Below are 16,800 nucleotides of genomic sequence, written 5' to 3'. Positions count from 1 at the left end.
TAAACTCATGAATAAATAAACTACTAATGGATAAATAATTGGTTCACGCGTGGTGTGGCAGGATGTCACTTTATGTGGTTTTAGTCTAACTATAAAGAGACGAACTAATAATAGCATTTAATATAAATTATCATATCCCATTAAGAATGAACAGTTCTGATTGATCATAATTGTGACAATTTAATCAAGATTCACTCACCAAAATTCAGTGATATATTCATAACCTTAACCCTTATATATTAATAAAATTTGGTAATATAGGCAATATAGGTAATATATAGGTAATATACCCATTAATGATTAATGCAAAATGCAAGTATCTTTAATCTTTATAAGTCTAGAAGCGGAATAATAATAGAGCATAATATGACTGTTCTTTACAGCTTTTCGGAGTTTCAGATAAGCGTACAGCTCTCTCACGTACCTGATACTCGTCCTATTTATAACAAGTGCTAACCTTCACGCTCTGCTAAGATAAAATCTCCTCCTCAGACCAGATCAATCATCAAACATTTGCATCAAACAACTAAACTACTGCACCGATTTTGAAACCGACTATAAATCAATAAACGAATGTTCGTCTATTTTAGTGAGCAACAATAGTTGAAACCTAAATGGAGATCACAGTCTGTTGTGGTGAAGTGGTGAGTACACGCAGATCGTAAGTACAGGGATCATGTAACCCACTCCAGCATTCTAGAGAATATGATCGATCAACTTTGTGAGAGGTACACAAACTAGAACTACTCACATTGTATGTACACATAATTGTGTATATAACACGCGTTCGACCTCATACTAATGTCATACTCATTCTAGTGCAGTGTTCCTCAAGGTGTGTCTACTCATGTTATGTGTATTGTAACTATGTGTCTTGTGTAGCTAACTAATAATTACTAATTTTGTTATTAACAAACTTTCAAATTGATTACACAAAATAAATAATTCAAATTGTATCATTAAAAATTCGCCGAAAGACCTATTATATATGGCCTTGATCAAGTGACCTAGTGTAAGCAAAATCAGGGACAACGAAACACCAGATGACCAGTAAACTGGTCATAGCAATGACATCGGGCACCTGCCACCTATTATAATTAGTGAAGCAATTTATTAAACTTGCGTGTGAATTATCAGAAGCGAAACTATCATTTATAAACTCATTCCTCCGATAGACAATGAAAGTTACAATTTCCGTTATAAGTAGGATAAAACTGTTGCTTATTTGATGGGTTATAATTGCTACGGTCAAAACAATGCATCAAAGGTAAGATTATTGAAAGTGGAGAAAACTTATTACAATCTCCGTGCAACAGAAATTGCGAATTTGTATAAAGATTAATATGGTTAAGAAATAAGAGGATGATTGTTTAGTTTAACACATCAAATAACTTACAAGGATTTGCATTAGTTTTACACCGAGCTTTCTAACAATTCAAGACGTAAAATGTTACAATTACCCTCATGGAAGCTTTTGTGATTAGATCTTTGGATGGGTCGAGCTGGTCTTGAGCATAATTAAGGCAAGGTATACAGTATTGTAAAGTTGTTATTTTATTATATTAGGTCCCGCAACAAGCTAAAATGCCTGCAAATTATAATTTATATTTATATTATCTGAACGTAACTTAAATCTTAAGGAGGGGGGGGGGGGGGGGGGATGTGTAGTTTAGGCTTACCTTTCATATAAAGTTAGTTTCATTCAAAAATATTGATATTTGACCAATTTATGGGCCAAAATCGATCAAATTTAGTGCGTATGCCCAAATATGGGCATATAGTTTTTAGCTCATAACTCAGTCATTTTTTGTCCAATCTTGATGACAATTCATATACGAGTTCAAGGGACCACTAGCTACAAGTAGAGCACCTAAAATCTGGGTTTTGGGCATGTTCAGGGTATTTGGCTAAATTGGGCCTGATTTGGACCAAATATGGGCGTGGCTGCCCCGCGGGCACCGTTTGGCGGTTGGGGTCCGGGACCCCCTCAAAAGTTCGGTCACCGGTCTTAGTTTGTTGGTCAACTGCTATCTCGAAAACAAGTTTCACAGAAAAAATCAGGGTGAACCCCTCCCCCCCCCCCCCCCCCCCCCCCTTAAGTGAGAGTGGAAGGAAAGAAAGAGTGCTTTATACTTCGTAGAACTTGTCAGGTCTGCACTTACTGGGCGGCGCTCAGCCTGTCATTCCGCCGAATCTTTATTATGTTTATGAACATAATAGCCTGGAGTCCCCAGGTAAGTCTGCACAATCAGATAGAAAGGGCTGGGGCTTAGAGATGGATAGGCTAAAACAACTGATAGCCTCAATTTCAGAAGATGAGCTACTCCTGACACTGTACTGGATCAGCTACATAGGCCAGCCAACCTTAAGCTCTGGAAGTATTCGAGCAATGCTCGATGTGCCCTTTGTGGCCACAAGTACTGCAATCTCATTATGTATACAGGTTGCCGGATGATAGGCCAGGAGTCAGGACGGAAAGCGGTATAATTGGAGACATGATCAATTTTCTTCAAAGTTATCTGCAGCACCCTTTAGGAACGACTAAAAAAAGGATTTACGACACGATCAAAGCTCAGGACTGCAGGACACCATCATGGGTATTGAAATACAAAGAGCTGCTATCCCATAGGAACGATAAGGACCAGTAGTAGTTTACACGTTCATTGCTCAGTACAGCTGTAATCTAGTAATTACATTCGTTACTAAATAGTATGCTCTGTTACACTGAAGCCTCACCTTGTGGTGCAAAGTGAACTTACTTACTTACTTGATTAGGTCTCCTCAATCATTCGAGTGGCCTGCACCAATGAACTCCCGTTTGTGACGTATCATCTCCCTCCAAAGTTTGCGGTCACTAGCCATCTCACTCGCTCCTTCTAGGTCTATGTCAGTGTTTCCTGTAAACGCTGCAGCATCTTCCAGCAAATATTTCATCCAGTTCTTTCTTGGACGACCCCTAGATCTCCTCCCATGCGCAGGGGTCCAGTTAAGCAGGTACCTAGGAAGCCTAGTGTCTGGCATTCTGGTGACAAACCAATGCAGGTGGTTTGCTCGACTATGTACATCTCTACTGGATTTATCTTTGCACGCTCCAGCACTTCAGTGTTTCTAACCCGATCGAGCCATCTTATCCTAAGTATTCTCCTCAAGCAACGCTGATGGAACACCTCAAAGCGATGTAGCTGCTTTTTGGTTGTGTTCCAAACCTCACTACCATATAACAATATTGTCAAAACCGCTGCCTTATAAATCCTGATCTTTGTATAAGACTGGATGTTGCGGTTTTTCCATATATTACTCAGTTGATTGAAGGCTCCGGAAGCTTTCTGAATCCTAGCTGACAGCTCACGATTGATAGTACCATCGCTGGAAATAATTGTACCTAAGTACGTAAAGTCACTAATATAACTTGCTGCACTGGCATGTCTTCAACAGTAATGTTCACTGTGGCTTCTTTCGTGTATGGCCGTTGAGAGGTTGCTTTACCTATGACCATAGCCTCAGTCTTTTTACCATTGATTCTGAGACCTCCCTGGGCACCATACATACACAAAAGGTCAGTTGTTTCTTGAAGACCTTCTTCGCTGTTATCCAGTACAGCCATGTCATCTGTATAGTCTGTATCTAACACAGTGATATCATCAACAAGCGGACTGATAGATCTTTGAAGAACCGCTCCGTGGGACACCACTTTGTTGCTTTCTGTTCTCTCAGCAGCCACATTTAGGCAGACATTAAAAAGAGGGAAACCCTGAATGTCTCCTTGGCCACTGCCTGAACTTACTTCAAACCATTCTGACAATTCACCATTGTGTCTAACAGCACTAACAGTTCCATTAAAGAATGCCTGTATAATTCGAATGTATTTACATGGCAGGCCATAATGACTGAAAGCTTTCTAAATATGATTCCTGTCGATAGAATCAAGAGCTGCCTTGAAGTCCACAAAATTTACATACAGGGGGAGATTATATTCAAGGCAGTTATGTATAATAAATAATAATGCGGAGTGAATAAATCTGATCAATGCATGATCTGTTCTTTCTAAACCCACACTGATTGTCTCGTAGCGAACATTCTAAACCGTCACTCATGCGTTGTAATATGATGATTTGATACAGTTTAGATGCTGTAGATCTTAGAGTGATCCCCCTATTATTGGAGCAATGCAGAGATGCAATGATCAGATGATGCAAAGTGAACTACCATATGGAATTGATCACACTTCACAGGTATTATAATTATAGTGAAGCGGAAATGTTCTAAGATTGCGGCAGTAACCTAGCAAGATATTCAGTGATAATGGTATGAGGGACTTTAACAAGTTGAAGTAAAAGAACTAGTCGATTTTTTTTTGTGCGACGTTGCATTTGGTGGAGAATTTATAGACTATAAACTATGTCAGAAGCAGATTCAGGCAGAGCTCTAATCGGGTTGTGAAACAGAACAACTTGAAACGATGAAGAACGGCGAAGATTTAACTGAAAGGTATCGTATAAAACAGGCAACGTATTCGACATATGTCCGTATTCATTTATGTGACAGTGACACATAATTGGGATATTTATAAATGTGAATTCTCGTGAGGAGGTAGGGTAAATTTTTTTACTTTAACATGGCGGTTTTGCTCAGCATGGAAGAAAGAGGCGATGGACGTTTTGTATTATGTAACCCTTGTAAAGTTGTAACTGTTGTAATATGGTATTTAGAGATATCTTTTAGGATATCTTAGTTTTAGTATAACGTTTAAGGGACGTAGAATTTAGTATGTATTTCCGGGTATATAATAACCAATGTTTTTATATGTTCGTATTTGGGAGTTACACATTTTGAGTGTAAGTCGGTTGGCTGGCAGAACTACTGTCAGACTAACTGTCTGAAACGAGCCGTCCGCTCACTTTGCACCTGACTTACAGCCAGGCCTGTAGTTGGTCCTCGCGACCACAGCGTGACTGCTAGTGGAGTGCTCATTGGCGAGACGGCGTGTCACGTGGTACAAGCAGATGCGTTGTGCCGTCACGCAGTGTGGCGTGACGAAGTTTTGAGAGTATACCCGGAGAGCCGGATGTGGAGAGCTCACTTCTTAGTTGCCCCTTAATCATTTTTAAGGGATTCTAATTGACGATAGCCAGTCTGACTGAGCACTATCTTTTGTGATTAGACACGTCGAGTGATCTATATTCACGTCAATTGTTTGGAGCGAACACTTGGAAGTTTTATCTGTTGACGTTCACTTTGTATTACTTTTCCTTTTAATTAATTATCCATTTTAATATACTCGTTTCATTTCTACCTTACGGTACGCCCTGCCGTTCGTGCTTCGTGACTAGAGCTTGACTAGCATACACTAAATACCAAGAGAACTCCGTTTTCTATATCTGGAGGCCACTTTTAGTGTTGCTATTTTTGCTCGTGATCCTTCTAGTATCACCTATATTCAGTATAGTTTCGTTTAAGATCCTAACGTTTCTCATTTGATAAGCTAAGTTCGGTATACGTCGAAGTGCAGAAGAATTACGTGGAGATTGTTCGAGATCTTTCAGTACTTCCTACTAGATTTGGTAAGTGTAGCTACCCATTTTGTGGTACCTGTATATTCCAGTTGAGTGCGATCGTTTTGACGAGCACCTAGTTTACAGCCGCTTGTAGACTTCAGTACGTTATTACCTAGATTGTTAGTGAGATTTGCGTAAGTTTTAGCAACCTTACTTTTCGTACATCTACTCAGGAGTGATAGACGTAGAAGTTACAGTTCCAGTAAAGCACAGTAAAGTCTTGACTAGAAGATTTTCCAGCAACGTGAAGAGTACGCCTGTTCCAGTACTTATCTACTCTATTTGTAAGTGTATTTTTACATTTAGATTCACTTTTTAGCATGTGTGATAGTATTGAAGCTGAAATGGAGTGGGCGACGTTGATTTTAGAAAGGGGTAAGATTCAGTCTAGCATAGATGAAATAATGAAGGAGATAGATGGTTTAGATTCTGGTGCAGATAGCAATAGCATTTCCGAATTAGAAGATAAGTTGAAGGACTTACATTCAGCTTTAGAATGCCTGCAGGATAAGATTGATAATGTACGGCCTAAACCAGTTAGCACAGTTACTAACGCCCCTCCAGCTAGTTCTAGCAGTAGATTTCAAGAGAACGTGCACGTTATGAATCCTGTTATTAAATCCGAGCAGGTTCAGTTTAGAAACGCGAACACCGAGGATGATTTTGGTAACAGTATTATAACCCCATTGAATAGTTCAGTAGCTGGTCCACATTTGACAGGTGCCAGGCCTCCCAAGCCTCCTTATTTTGAAACTGGATCTAATTTCATCAGATTTGCCAGGCGATTCAAGGAGCATTTGATTCTATGTGGGCATAGTGGTGGTTCGGATGTTAGTACGTACATGTTGTCATACATTCGTTGTGAATCCACTTGGGAAACACTGCAGAAAATCTCTCTCAGGCCGGAAGAGAAATGTAATATCGATCTTCTCGTTAAGCGATACTCAGAGGAAATGTTTCCTTCTACTCAATCTTGGGCCTTTAGAACTGAGCTCATGTCGTTGCGTCAGTTACCTAGTGAGAACCTCCAGCAGTTCATTGCACGCATTGAGGAGCTTGCTTTGAAGGCTGGGTATGACTGCGAGGCCAAAAGGACGAGAGTTGTTTGCATGTTCTTGTTGTAGGAGCTCGTGACGTAGCTGTAAGGACTAAGCTTTATGAGTCCCAGTTGCATTCCTATAGAGAAGCAGTTAAACTTGCAATTCATACTGAGCGTATTACGTTAGCTGTTAGTGGGGAACCAGGGAGTTTCACTCAGGCCCAGGATACGATCTTCGCTGTTAATAATTCTGGATTAGATGGCCAGAGAGCTAGGGTTCCAGCACCTGGGCAAACACGTGACAACTTGATGACGAGCACAAGCCAGGAGAGTTATCATCATGAATGTCCTCCTTCCCAGTCGGAAGTTAACCAGCGCACTGGCCGTTCATGGACTCCTAATCTAGTTAGCAATAGTTTTAGGGGTGGCATGAGAAATGATGATCGTAGAAACACGCCTGTTCAGTCACGTTATCAGCCAGCTCGAAATTACGTGGGTAATTCGAATAATCGGGGATCACGTAACGTTCGCCCTCAGTTAGAAGGTTGTTGGGAGTGTGGTGATAGAAGGCATTTTCAGAGAAACTGTCCGAGCAGATTTGCTGGTAATAGAGAGAGATATCAAGACGGAGGGTCTTTATATCAGAGTGGTTATGGCCAACAGAGCGGGAACAGAGCGTATAGACCTAACAATCAGGCGCCTTTAAACTTCTGAAGGGCGGCCCTAGATTTAAGAGGAGGTCGCCCGCGGTCAAAAACACACGTTACTATGAGGATTGTAACGAGATTGGTGGCAGTAAGGGAAACTGCATTTTGGTTGGAGGAAATTGTGCTGGTAGATCAGCAAATTTCTTTGTGGATACGGGATCGTCTATTTCTATAATTGCTGAATCGTTTGTCAGATTTATAGATAAATTTGAGAAGGTTGTGTCGTGTAATCTCAAGCTTAAGTCCTTTTCGGGTAATAACATAAAGACTTTCGGTCAGATTAAGCTTCCAGTGGTTATTGCCGGCAAATCTGCTTGTAAGTGTAACGCTTGTAACTCCTTCTTGTTACCCCTTTGAATTGGATAGGTATAAATGAATTGGTCCTGAAATTTGCGAAAGTAAAATCCTTCATGTTTTGTCATGTAAAAATAGAATCCAATAAAAATTACAAATACCGAATGAAATACTCATCTGTTAAAATTCAAATCCATTGCCTATCATAAATTCCAGGCTATTATTCGGAATTCAGAAATAATTTGTGCGTAAGACGACAAATTCAGTACTTCAACAAATTGCAGAAAACATTCCAAGTTTTTCATTTTTGCCGATTTGATGTAATTTAAAAAATGAAAGTGGTTCAGCTTACATTCCGGCTGTGCATTGAAAACTATACAAGCAGTTGTATATCTATTAAAGTAGAACATTAAACATTTACAATTACCTCTACAAGTTCTTAGTTTAACCCGATAATTATACAAATTTAAAGGTCACCATTAAATTCAATGGTTTGAGTCAGAAAAGCTATATGATTCTGAACAAAGAATAAATTTTAAATGCGACATAAATATTGTTATGGTACCTAAAAGTAATACTAAAACATATAAGATTTACTTTTCGAGTGACCACTAGATATTTGACTTGGGGGAAGTCAATGAAATTATAATTATAATTAATAAAATCACACTCAATTAGGTGCTTTATTGGCTGCCTTGGTGCTGAGTTTGTGGTCCAAACAGTCCACTCTCTTTCTGTCTGACATTGGAAGTCGTTTTGTCTCAAGTTCCAACATGAAGGAGAGCACCGTCAATAGATTGGACAGGAACAGGTGGATTGTTAACCTGGAAAATAGAGACGTTTAGTCAACAGTTGTGTCCATAAAGTACGTATTTTTCAATTAAGATTTTTTATACTTTCATGCGCGCATGCATTACATCATAAAACAAAGACCGCTCCTGGTTCATAACACCAAATAGTGACGAGGAGGTGGCGTTGTTTCAATTCACCACCTCATACTGGTCAATTTGCTACAAGTAATGTAAATATAACTACTGCCCCCCCCCCCCCCCCCCATCTCTCATTCTTACCTGCCGTTAACGTTTAACTCGTACTCTAGAGTATATTTACTGATTAGTGTCCCCACACCGTTACCTAGCTGTCCCATACCCGCCAGGTAGCCTACTCCTGAACAACGCAGAGAGGTTGGGTAGTACTCCAACTGGGAGAAAAGATATTCACAGCTGGTTTAAGTTTGATCAAGGAAGGGATCTGAATTTTCGTAGTCATGGTTACTGAAGTTTGGAGTAGAAGGTTATATATTGTGACGTGTCATGAACAATAGCAAGGATCACGTGAAAGTATAATATACATACCATGTAGAGCCAAGAAAGGGAATAAACAGCTCCAATAACTGTATTAAAACCGAGTGAGGTAACGAATATGAGAAAAGTAGTGCCTCGCAGGAACCTGCACACAGCAAACAATAATCCTGTCGGAGGGACGTCGTTAAACAAATATTTTATAAATAGATTCCTAGGTAAGAACATTACCCCTTCCTTAGACGTAATGGCATACTAAATACTTAAATAAGTTTCATATTCCATTAAAGAATAAAAAAGTGAGGACGTAAGACAGAAACATAATCGCTCACCGTTAATAAAAGTGATGTAGAAAGCCAGGTGAATAAAGGCATCTTTACGGGACGTGTACTGAGCGAGAAGTATGCCGATAGCGAACCCGATCACGTACAGGACGTTCCGTACTGCGTTGAAGATGTAGTATTTGGAGACGTTCTCACTCTTGCAGTGCTCTGGGGAGTCGTTTGAGTCGAAATTGGGGAGTTACTGTGACCAACATTTTATCAGAAAATTAAATAGTAGTTTTAAATGATCGAAGTGAGAAATTATGCACGGAAGTCCGTGCCCACTTGTCTCCACTGTTCGTATTGTGTTTACGATAACCATAACTCATTTAGCAATTTGATCAACATTTTATATTGTTGTTAATTCCTTAGATCATCTCATTTGTTAACTGCACTTGATAAGCTTTTAATTTATGAGCGTAATGAGCCAAAAAAACTAATAGTTCAAGGTGCCAAACAATAAGAACAAGTTATTCGAATCTAATGACCCAACAAACAGCCCTCATTAGTAGAATAAACAATAGAACAGACACTTCACACCGTATCCCAGTTATAGTATAAAAATTAGAAACCCCCTCCAATATCAGTTCACAGAAACTATAACCGACTCAGCGCTACAACCATCATGAAGACCATACTCCTGCTCACTCTCACTATCTCCTTTGCTGCCACTGGCTCTCTGGTTGATGATTTCTTTGAGACGATGGAAAAGTACGATGGAACCCGACGTGGAGGAGTTTCAGAACGAAAGAGGTTTCAGAACTTCAAGCAGTACAAAACAGAAATTGATCGGATAAACATGGATGATAGTGTCCCTTACAGTGCAGAGGTGAACATGTTCAGTATCATGACCGAGGCAGAACAGAGGCAGTACACTGGTCTGAACATCTCCGAGTTTTCATACGAGGAGACGGAGATGTACTTTTCTTATGAATCATCCCTTCCGGCTAGCGCTCAGCCAACGTTCGTTGACTGGGTGTCCAGAGGTGCGAACCCTCCGACGAAAGACCAGGGAGGTTGTGGCAGTTGTTGGGCATTTGGCGCAAACTCTGCTATCGAAAGTGCTTATTTCCAAACCACCGGGGACATGATTTCCTTCGCCGAACAGGAGCTTCTCGATTGTACTTACGAAGAAAAGAGTGGTAAGGACGGGTGTCAGGGAGGATGGTTGAGTAAGCCTATCAAGTACGTCCAACAATCCCGCCGCCTCGCCAGCAGTGAAGACAAAGTTTACAACAGAAAGGACGGCACTTGTTCGTACTCCAGAATTGCTAACTCTCTCACAAAAGCTAGAGTTACCGGATACCAGACCTACAAGGGAGACTCAGGACTGATCTCAGGTCTTAACAAAGGTATTGTGTCCGTGGTTTTATATGTTGGAAAATCCTTCCGCGCGTACAATAGCGGAATTTACCAGGACGTCATTGGGTGCAAGGATGAACAACCAAACCACGCAGTCTCAGTGGTAGGATACGGAAACACTGAGGGTCAGAACTACTGGAGAGTGAGAAACAGTTGGGGCAGACTTTGGGGAGATGAAGGCTACATCAGGATGTCCAGAGAAGTACCCAACAACTGTAGGATCTCCGATCACATCTACCGTCCGATCATGGAATGTACTGGAGACTGCAACCCTCCACAGTTTGACAAGCAGGAGGAAAAAGAAGAGAAGGAGATCGATGAGGAATGCAGGAACTTGAAATCGGAGAAATACTGCAAGAAGCTCGACGATCATTGCCAGAAAAGTAGCAAGTATTACAGATACATGACTAAGAACTGTAAAAACACATGTGGGCTCTGTGAAGAGCAGATCGTAAAGTGAACGTGTCCCCCTAACATTGTCATTTGTTCTGACTACGGGGACTGTCTGCATAAACACGTGTGTGTCTGGCTCCAGAGTTTAGAAGCTGGTATTCCTAATTTATAAAGTGCGCCTCTCCCACAGCCCGGAGTTGAATAGTCTTTTCAATTTTCTAAGCTTTTAAAAATTGTAAGACGCAGTTTGTAATGTTGTATTTTTAAAAATAAATTATTTGATAATAATTAGCACAACAATCCTGTCGACCTTTTCAACATCCTATTTTGCTAATGTGTCAAAGAATTGGTGCATGAAAAAAAAAGCTACCAAAAAGAAATGAATTATTAAACATGTATATAAAATTCAAACTAACCGTCGCCTCCTGAACTGTACTGGGTGTGGTGGACGCTCCTACACGGATACGTGCTGTTTTTCGGGCACTCCGTAATGTCGTAATCCTCCGTCATGTCCTCGATACTTTGGCACATATTCTTGTAGCAGCAAGTCCGGTCCTTATCGTCGTCAGGGTTACACTGCACGGTGTCGCTGTCGCACCACTGGTTCTCTGCCCACGGTGCTTCTGTGGGTTGTAAGGTTTACAGGAAGCCGTCTAGTTGGGGATAGATTTAGTTGGGTTTGGGAAACTACTGTAGAAACAGGCTGTCCCGAATTGTGTTTAAATTGATAATAAAAGGTAATTATGCACATAAAATATGATAATAATCCTGTTGAAAGTTTCGTGATTTGACCTTTAGAGGTGATGTCGACCCCACAGCTGCACCGATTAGTGAGCATCTCCTCTGTGAGGACATGAGACGCAAAGTACTGCACGTTACATACAAAAAGGAATGCTGTCAACAGGATCGTGGTGCTGCAAATTTCAGGAATTAGGCACTTTTATATGTCCTCAAATATAACACGTGATCCTAACAAATAACAAACCCATGGTTATTAGCTCCTAATCAAATCAAAATGCAGGGTTTAGCACTGTACACTGAGGTATTTAACTAGTGGCTAGACTCCAGTAGCAGGGTGTAGTAGACTTGGTTTTGTGTGCAATTAAAGCATTTCTGGATACCAAATGAACCAGCAATTTAATGTATGTAGGATAAGTGGTATTAGCGGAAATCAGTTTATCTGATTCCAAAGTTGATCGCAGTTCATCTAATCGTGTCAATCCAATTGTTAATTACCCTTGAATTGGCCGATAAAAGAGTTTAGCTAGACTGATCCCGGCAATAGTTGGATCAGAGTTAGAGGAGAGCTCCAGAGTTGAAAGAGATAGCCTCAACTTGTCTCCGAGGTTGGTTTTCAGCATCTGGAACACGGTCGTTTGAGCTTCTTTTGATTTTCCTGTTTGTTGGGGTGTTAGAAGTAAATAAGTCAGGAGTAAATAAGTTAGGAGTAAAGCTGTAAAGGTGTTAGGAGTAAGGTCACGTGTCAGCGAGTCGTCGATATCTTAGTAATCATATTTGACGCTATTAATAAATAGAAACGCACGTGAGGTTTCCATGTGTTGAATTAGATATTAAATCAACTATATGGTATCTTACTTGAACACCCCAGTTATAACTCACTTGTCAGATTTATTAAGTTACATAACTAGTTCAGTAAAGTATTCAGAGTGAAAAATAATGCAACAGGAGAAGCAGCGAGTTTCGAAAAAAAAGCTAGGTGGTGACTTGTGATAAGTGATAACAAATTGAACTGTACAGATTATACAACAGCAATTAAACTGCCAACTATTTCTTATTCTTTATAAAGGAAAATAAGTTAATATTAAAGAAAAGCAAACCTTTAGCAGCGTTGTATCGAGGAGACTCAGGCGAGAAGAACAATAAGACAATACAACCAATTATCGGCACCATCAGCACACCCCACGATATCCTCCAGTTATCACCACCCTTGAAATCCTCGTCCTAGTGAGATTGATTATCTTAGCTTTATGTTTTATTGAGTGTTATTTTCACAATTATGGATTATTTTAAAGTTGTATATCACGTGTCTGAGCTAAGTTGAACTACCTTGCACCATTATATATACATATATTACCTATTTCTGCTTTCCCAGTTAATTCAATAAACCTTATAAATCTGTTTTTCGAACCATCTGTTTTTCGGATCATATTTTCCCCGGAACTGATCTAAAAGCTAACCTTGGACTGAGTGTAGAGAGGCATGATAACGAGAGGGGTGATGAAGGAGACGGCGGAGTAGCAGACAAAACACAGTGTCAGAGTAATGTACCGTGTCTTGGTGGGAGACAGCTCCATCACGTACACCAGCATTATCTGCAGGGTACAATAAAGTTATATCAGTCATTAATAACGTGGAGTAAAATATAAGTTAGTGCTCAATTAGATGGGTTTGACATTACTGACGTCACTATATGCTACAGACTAAGTAGACATTAGAACAGTTAAAATACCCGTGACTTACAGGATGAATAGCACTGATGAGCATGGAGAAGATGACGTAGAAGGTGGTGAGGACGGCCTCGTTAGGAGCTCCGGTTATCACAGCTGAGCTAATAACAAGGGCTATCAGTCCCAATCCTATGATAAGACGTCGACCAAATCTGTCCGCTAGGGCTCCTGGAGAGAAAAGAATTGTCGCTTAATTTGTTGAATGTAATGTCGAATATTTGGAAAAATGTAAGGTACCGCTTATTTGAAAAGTTTGGGTGCTTGAAATTAGATTCCATGAAACCTTTTATTTATTAAACATGATTGTTTCGTCCATTAGTTTGGAAACATATATTCGAAACTAGGATATAACTAGCACTTTATTTCGAATGATTGAAGCACACCCAGGGTTTCAGAAAGAGCTTCTATTTTAAAATCCGACTTACCACCTATCGGAGCTCCTAACACGGATCCGATGAATCCTAGCAGGACTAGTAACTGGGTATCCATTTCAAACCTGGGACAGAAAAAAGTCAAACCCCTAGAGTTATATAATATGGTAACAATATAGATAGAAAATCAAACATAATGTTACAATGTGCATAATATGATTGAAATGTTTATAATCTTAAACAGTACGTTGCAATCCTCTAACACTCTTAACCATGCATTCTGCAATCATAGAAGTGCTAATGCTATAGTGGGCTGGAAAACAAAAAGTAAAAGATAAGAAGTAAAAAAGTACTCACACACACTGAAACATGGACACGAAGTTGTCAGGGACACCGTCCAAAAAGCACTTGAGGACAATAATCATAGCAGCAGCAAGAAAGGGCAGAGCATGGTACCTGCCCAAACCTGCCTTCTGGATAGCCTCGTTAACAGTGATACAATCGTTCTCGTTGGGATCAGTACAGTTGCTGATGGTGGAACTGCTGACCCCCAGTAGTTGGTGCTCTACACTCAGTCTACTGCTCGGTTTACCGCTTAGCTTACGTTTTATCCCCTCTTTTTCCGGCCCATCTGCACCGCCTTCTGCTTGTTTTTCTCCACTTAGCTTCGATTTTATTGAAGATCGGATTGAACTGCTGATTTTGGTTAACGGGATTTTGTCTTCACGTTTACCCTTCAGATTGATTTCTTGATCCTGGGGCGTTTCGTCAGTAGGGCTTGGCGATACTAGTTTGATATCGGGTTTGACTATTTCTGTCACATCATCATAGTCCTGATATTGGGGCACCTTGTGGCGAGTCCTCTCCACTTTCTTATGACCAAGATCATTATTATCAGGGAGAGTGTTTGATTCGAGTGGATGGTTTTTATCCATGCAGATTTTCAAGGATAACGCAGAAAAAGGTGGGGAACTATTCTTGTTTTCTGAAATGTTTAACGAAGAGAACGAGGGTGGGTCACCTAGATAACTATCCGGAGTTTTGTTCCCTCTGAGAGGCTCACCGTCATCACTTGACAGAGCCGTAGCAGTCCGATCATCCGATATTCCAGAAGTTTCTTCTAGATGTTTTTTCCTCGCGGGAGGAAGCGGTAATACGCGGGGTGAATCTGGTATAGTGTCGACTTTAGGCGGGCTGCTGGGGGCCGTTCTGAAATTATTGGGGGAGCTGGTTTGGGAGAGGCTGGGAGTGGTGATGGTGGAGTCTGAAGAGTTGGGGAAAGCGTGGGGCAGTACTCTGGAGCTGGAGGGTGGTTGAGTAGTGCGTATAGAAGTGAGGACGGCTCGGGCGGAGACTCGGCCCATACTCGCGTCTGCGTCCAGATGGTGGTCAGCCTGGCTCTCCATTTTAGGGCAAACTTGACTTCAACTACATCATTCTGGTTCCATCGTACCTATGGGAATATAACCGTGAGTTTAAATCGCTGAATGTAAAGCTATTTTATATATAGTTAGATTGGAGTCAGGTCCTAATAACCGATAATTGTCGAACAAAATCGGTATCAAAGAGTTTTAATCGAAAATGGAGAAGGGTCGTAAGTATTTCTTACAAAGAAATATTCTATCTGGTAGGTTATAACAACGGGCTTAATAACGGAACTTTGAAATGTAAAACTCTTTTTGTCAGTCGAACAATAGAACAGTGATGATATGTCGAAAATGTGGTAAAATTGATATTATAAATGTAATACTGTTATAAAAATGAGGTGTTATTCTGAACATTATAACAGTCGGCAATTAACTAATCAATTAAACGTTGTTGTAGCAGGAACTCTGAGAAACTCAAGAATGATTGAGCCACGATATCTTAATACTTCAACACAGAGCGGCTGTAGCAAACTTGACAATTGAGCTATGCCGTTACAGATATATCATCAAAAGGACATATACTTTAAGTGCTCCTCACAAAGGTCACCCACGTGACAGGAGACCGGATCAGAGCTGACCAGTGGTACAAAGCAACTTTGGTCACGTGAGAAGAGCAGACCAATGGTAATGCTGACACTTGGTCAGGTGTTTAGTGTACTGAAGTTTCATGGGGCATACTGCCACATGGGGTAGAAAACTAAGAGAGGCGCAAAAACTAAAAGAGCTCGGACTGTTAGATCAGGTGAGTAATAAATATCACGAGTTGGTCACTTTGTGTGGGGCGACAAAAGAGCTTGCATCTCTAATTAGACTCTTTCTTCAGATCTCCTCCGTTAACATTACTCACTGATGACTAGACTATAAATGGACGGAATTTTCACTTTAGCAACTACAATTAGACTGATCGGAGTTAAACAAAACGATCTAAAGGAAAAGTTCAGAAGTTTTCAGAACCTGTTGGTTACAACGTCCAAATCGAGCTGGATTGAAGCAGGAATTTTAGTTAATTGGATAATAAGTACAACACACCAAATATGCTGCACATACAGCACACAAGCAGACAGTCATAAGGAGGCCAGCTGATATGTGGTGTTAGCTAGAGAGAGAGAGAGAGACAGAAATGGTTAAAAACTATCGTCATTGGTTTACTTGCAATTCGACAACTCGGCTCAAAGTGGGGTTTTGCGTTAGTTTTACAATACCTGTTGAAATGTAAAAGTATAATATAACGTTGACAATACAAAGTTTTGTAAAATTCAACCGATTCACAATTTTTGCGTTAGTTTTACAATACCTGTTCAAATGTAAAAGTATAATATAACGTTGACAATACAAAGTTTTGTAAAATTCAACCGATTCACAATTTTTGACAGCTGCAGCTGTAGTGAGTTGGCCTTGGAATTCCTTTATACAATAAATTCTCCGCGAAACCTGCAAGATCTGAAGGTATGAGTACATACCGTACTATAATTAATTAATCGCACATAAAATATTCTACTTTTGAAGAACGATAAATCAACAGAGAAGAAGAAATATCATTTAATATACTGAATTAGCCCG

At 40.2% G+C, this 16,800-nt stretch overlaps 1 protein-coding gene across 1 annotated transcript; it reads right to left on the bottom strand.

Annotated features, from left to right (window-relative positions):
* Positions 1 to 7,928: 7,928 nt before the first annotated feature.
* LOC134815147 (uncharacterized) lies at positions 7,929 to 15,268 on the bottom strand. The gene is made up of 12 exons (XM_063823652.1): positions 14,171 to 15,268; positions 13,868 to 13,938; positions 13,456 to 13,610; positions 13,173 to 13,307; positions 12,813 to 12,936; positions 12,211 to 12,370; positions 11,767 to 11,888; positions 11,391 to 11,597; positions 9,229 to 9,387; positions 8,951 to 9,066; positions 8,666 to 8,796; positions 7,929 to 8,419 (listed from the first exon to the last, which is right to left on the bottom strand). The coding sequence occupies exons 1-12, from the start codon at positions 15,217 to 15,219 to the stop codon at positions 8,266 to 8,268; spliced, it is 2,583 nt and encodes an 860-aa protein (XP_063679722.1). The 5' UTR covers positions 15,220 to 15,268; the 3' UTR covers positions 7,929 to 8,265.
* Positions 15,269 to 16,800: the final 1,532 nt, after the last annotated feature.

The sequence above is a fragment of the Bolinopsis microptera genome, chromosome 5 (assembly GCF_026151205.1).
Source record: "Bolinopsis microptera isolate Bmic1 chromosome 5, MBARI_Bmic_1.0, whole genome shotgun sequence".
NCBI classification, from domain to species: domain Eukaryota; kingdom Metazoa; phylum Ctenophora; class Tentaculata; order Lobata; family Bolinopsidae; genus Bolinopsis; species Bolinopsis microptera.
The sequence above is the reverse complement of the archived record's forward strand: the minus strand, read 5'-3'. Positions and strand labels throughout refer to the sequence as shown.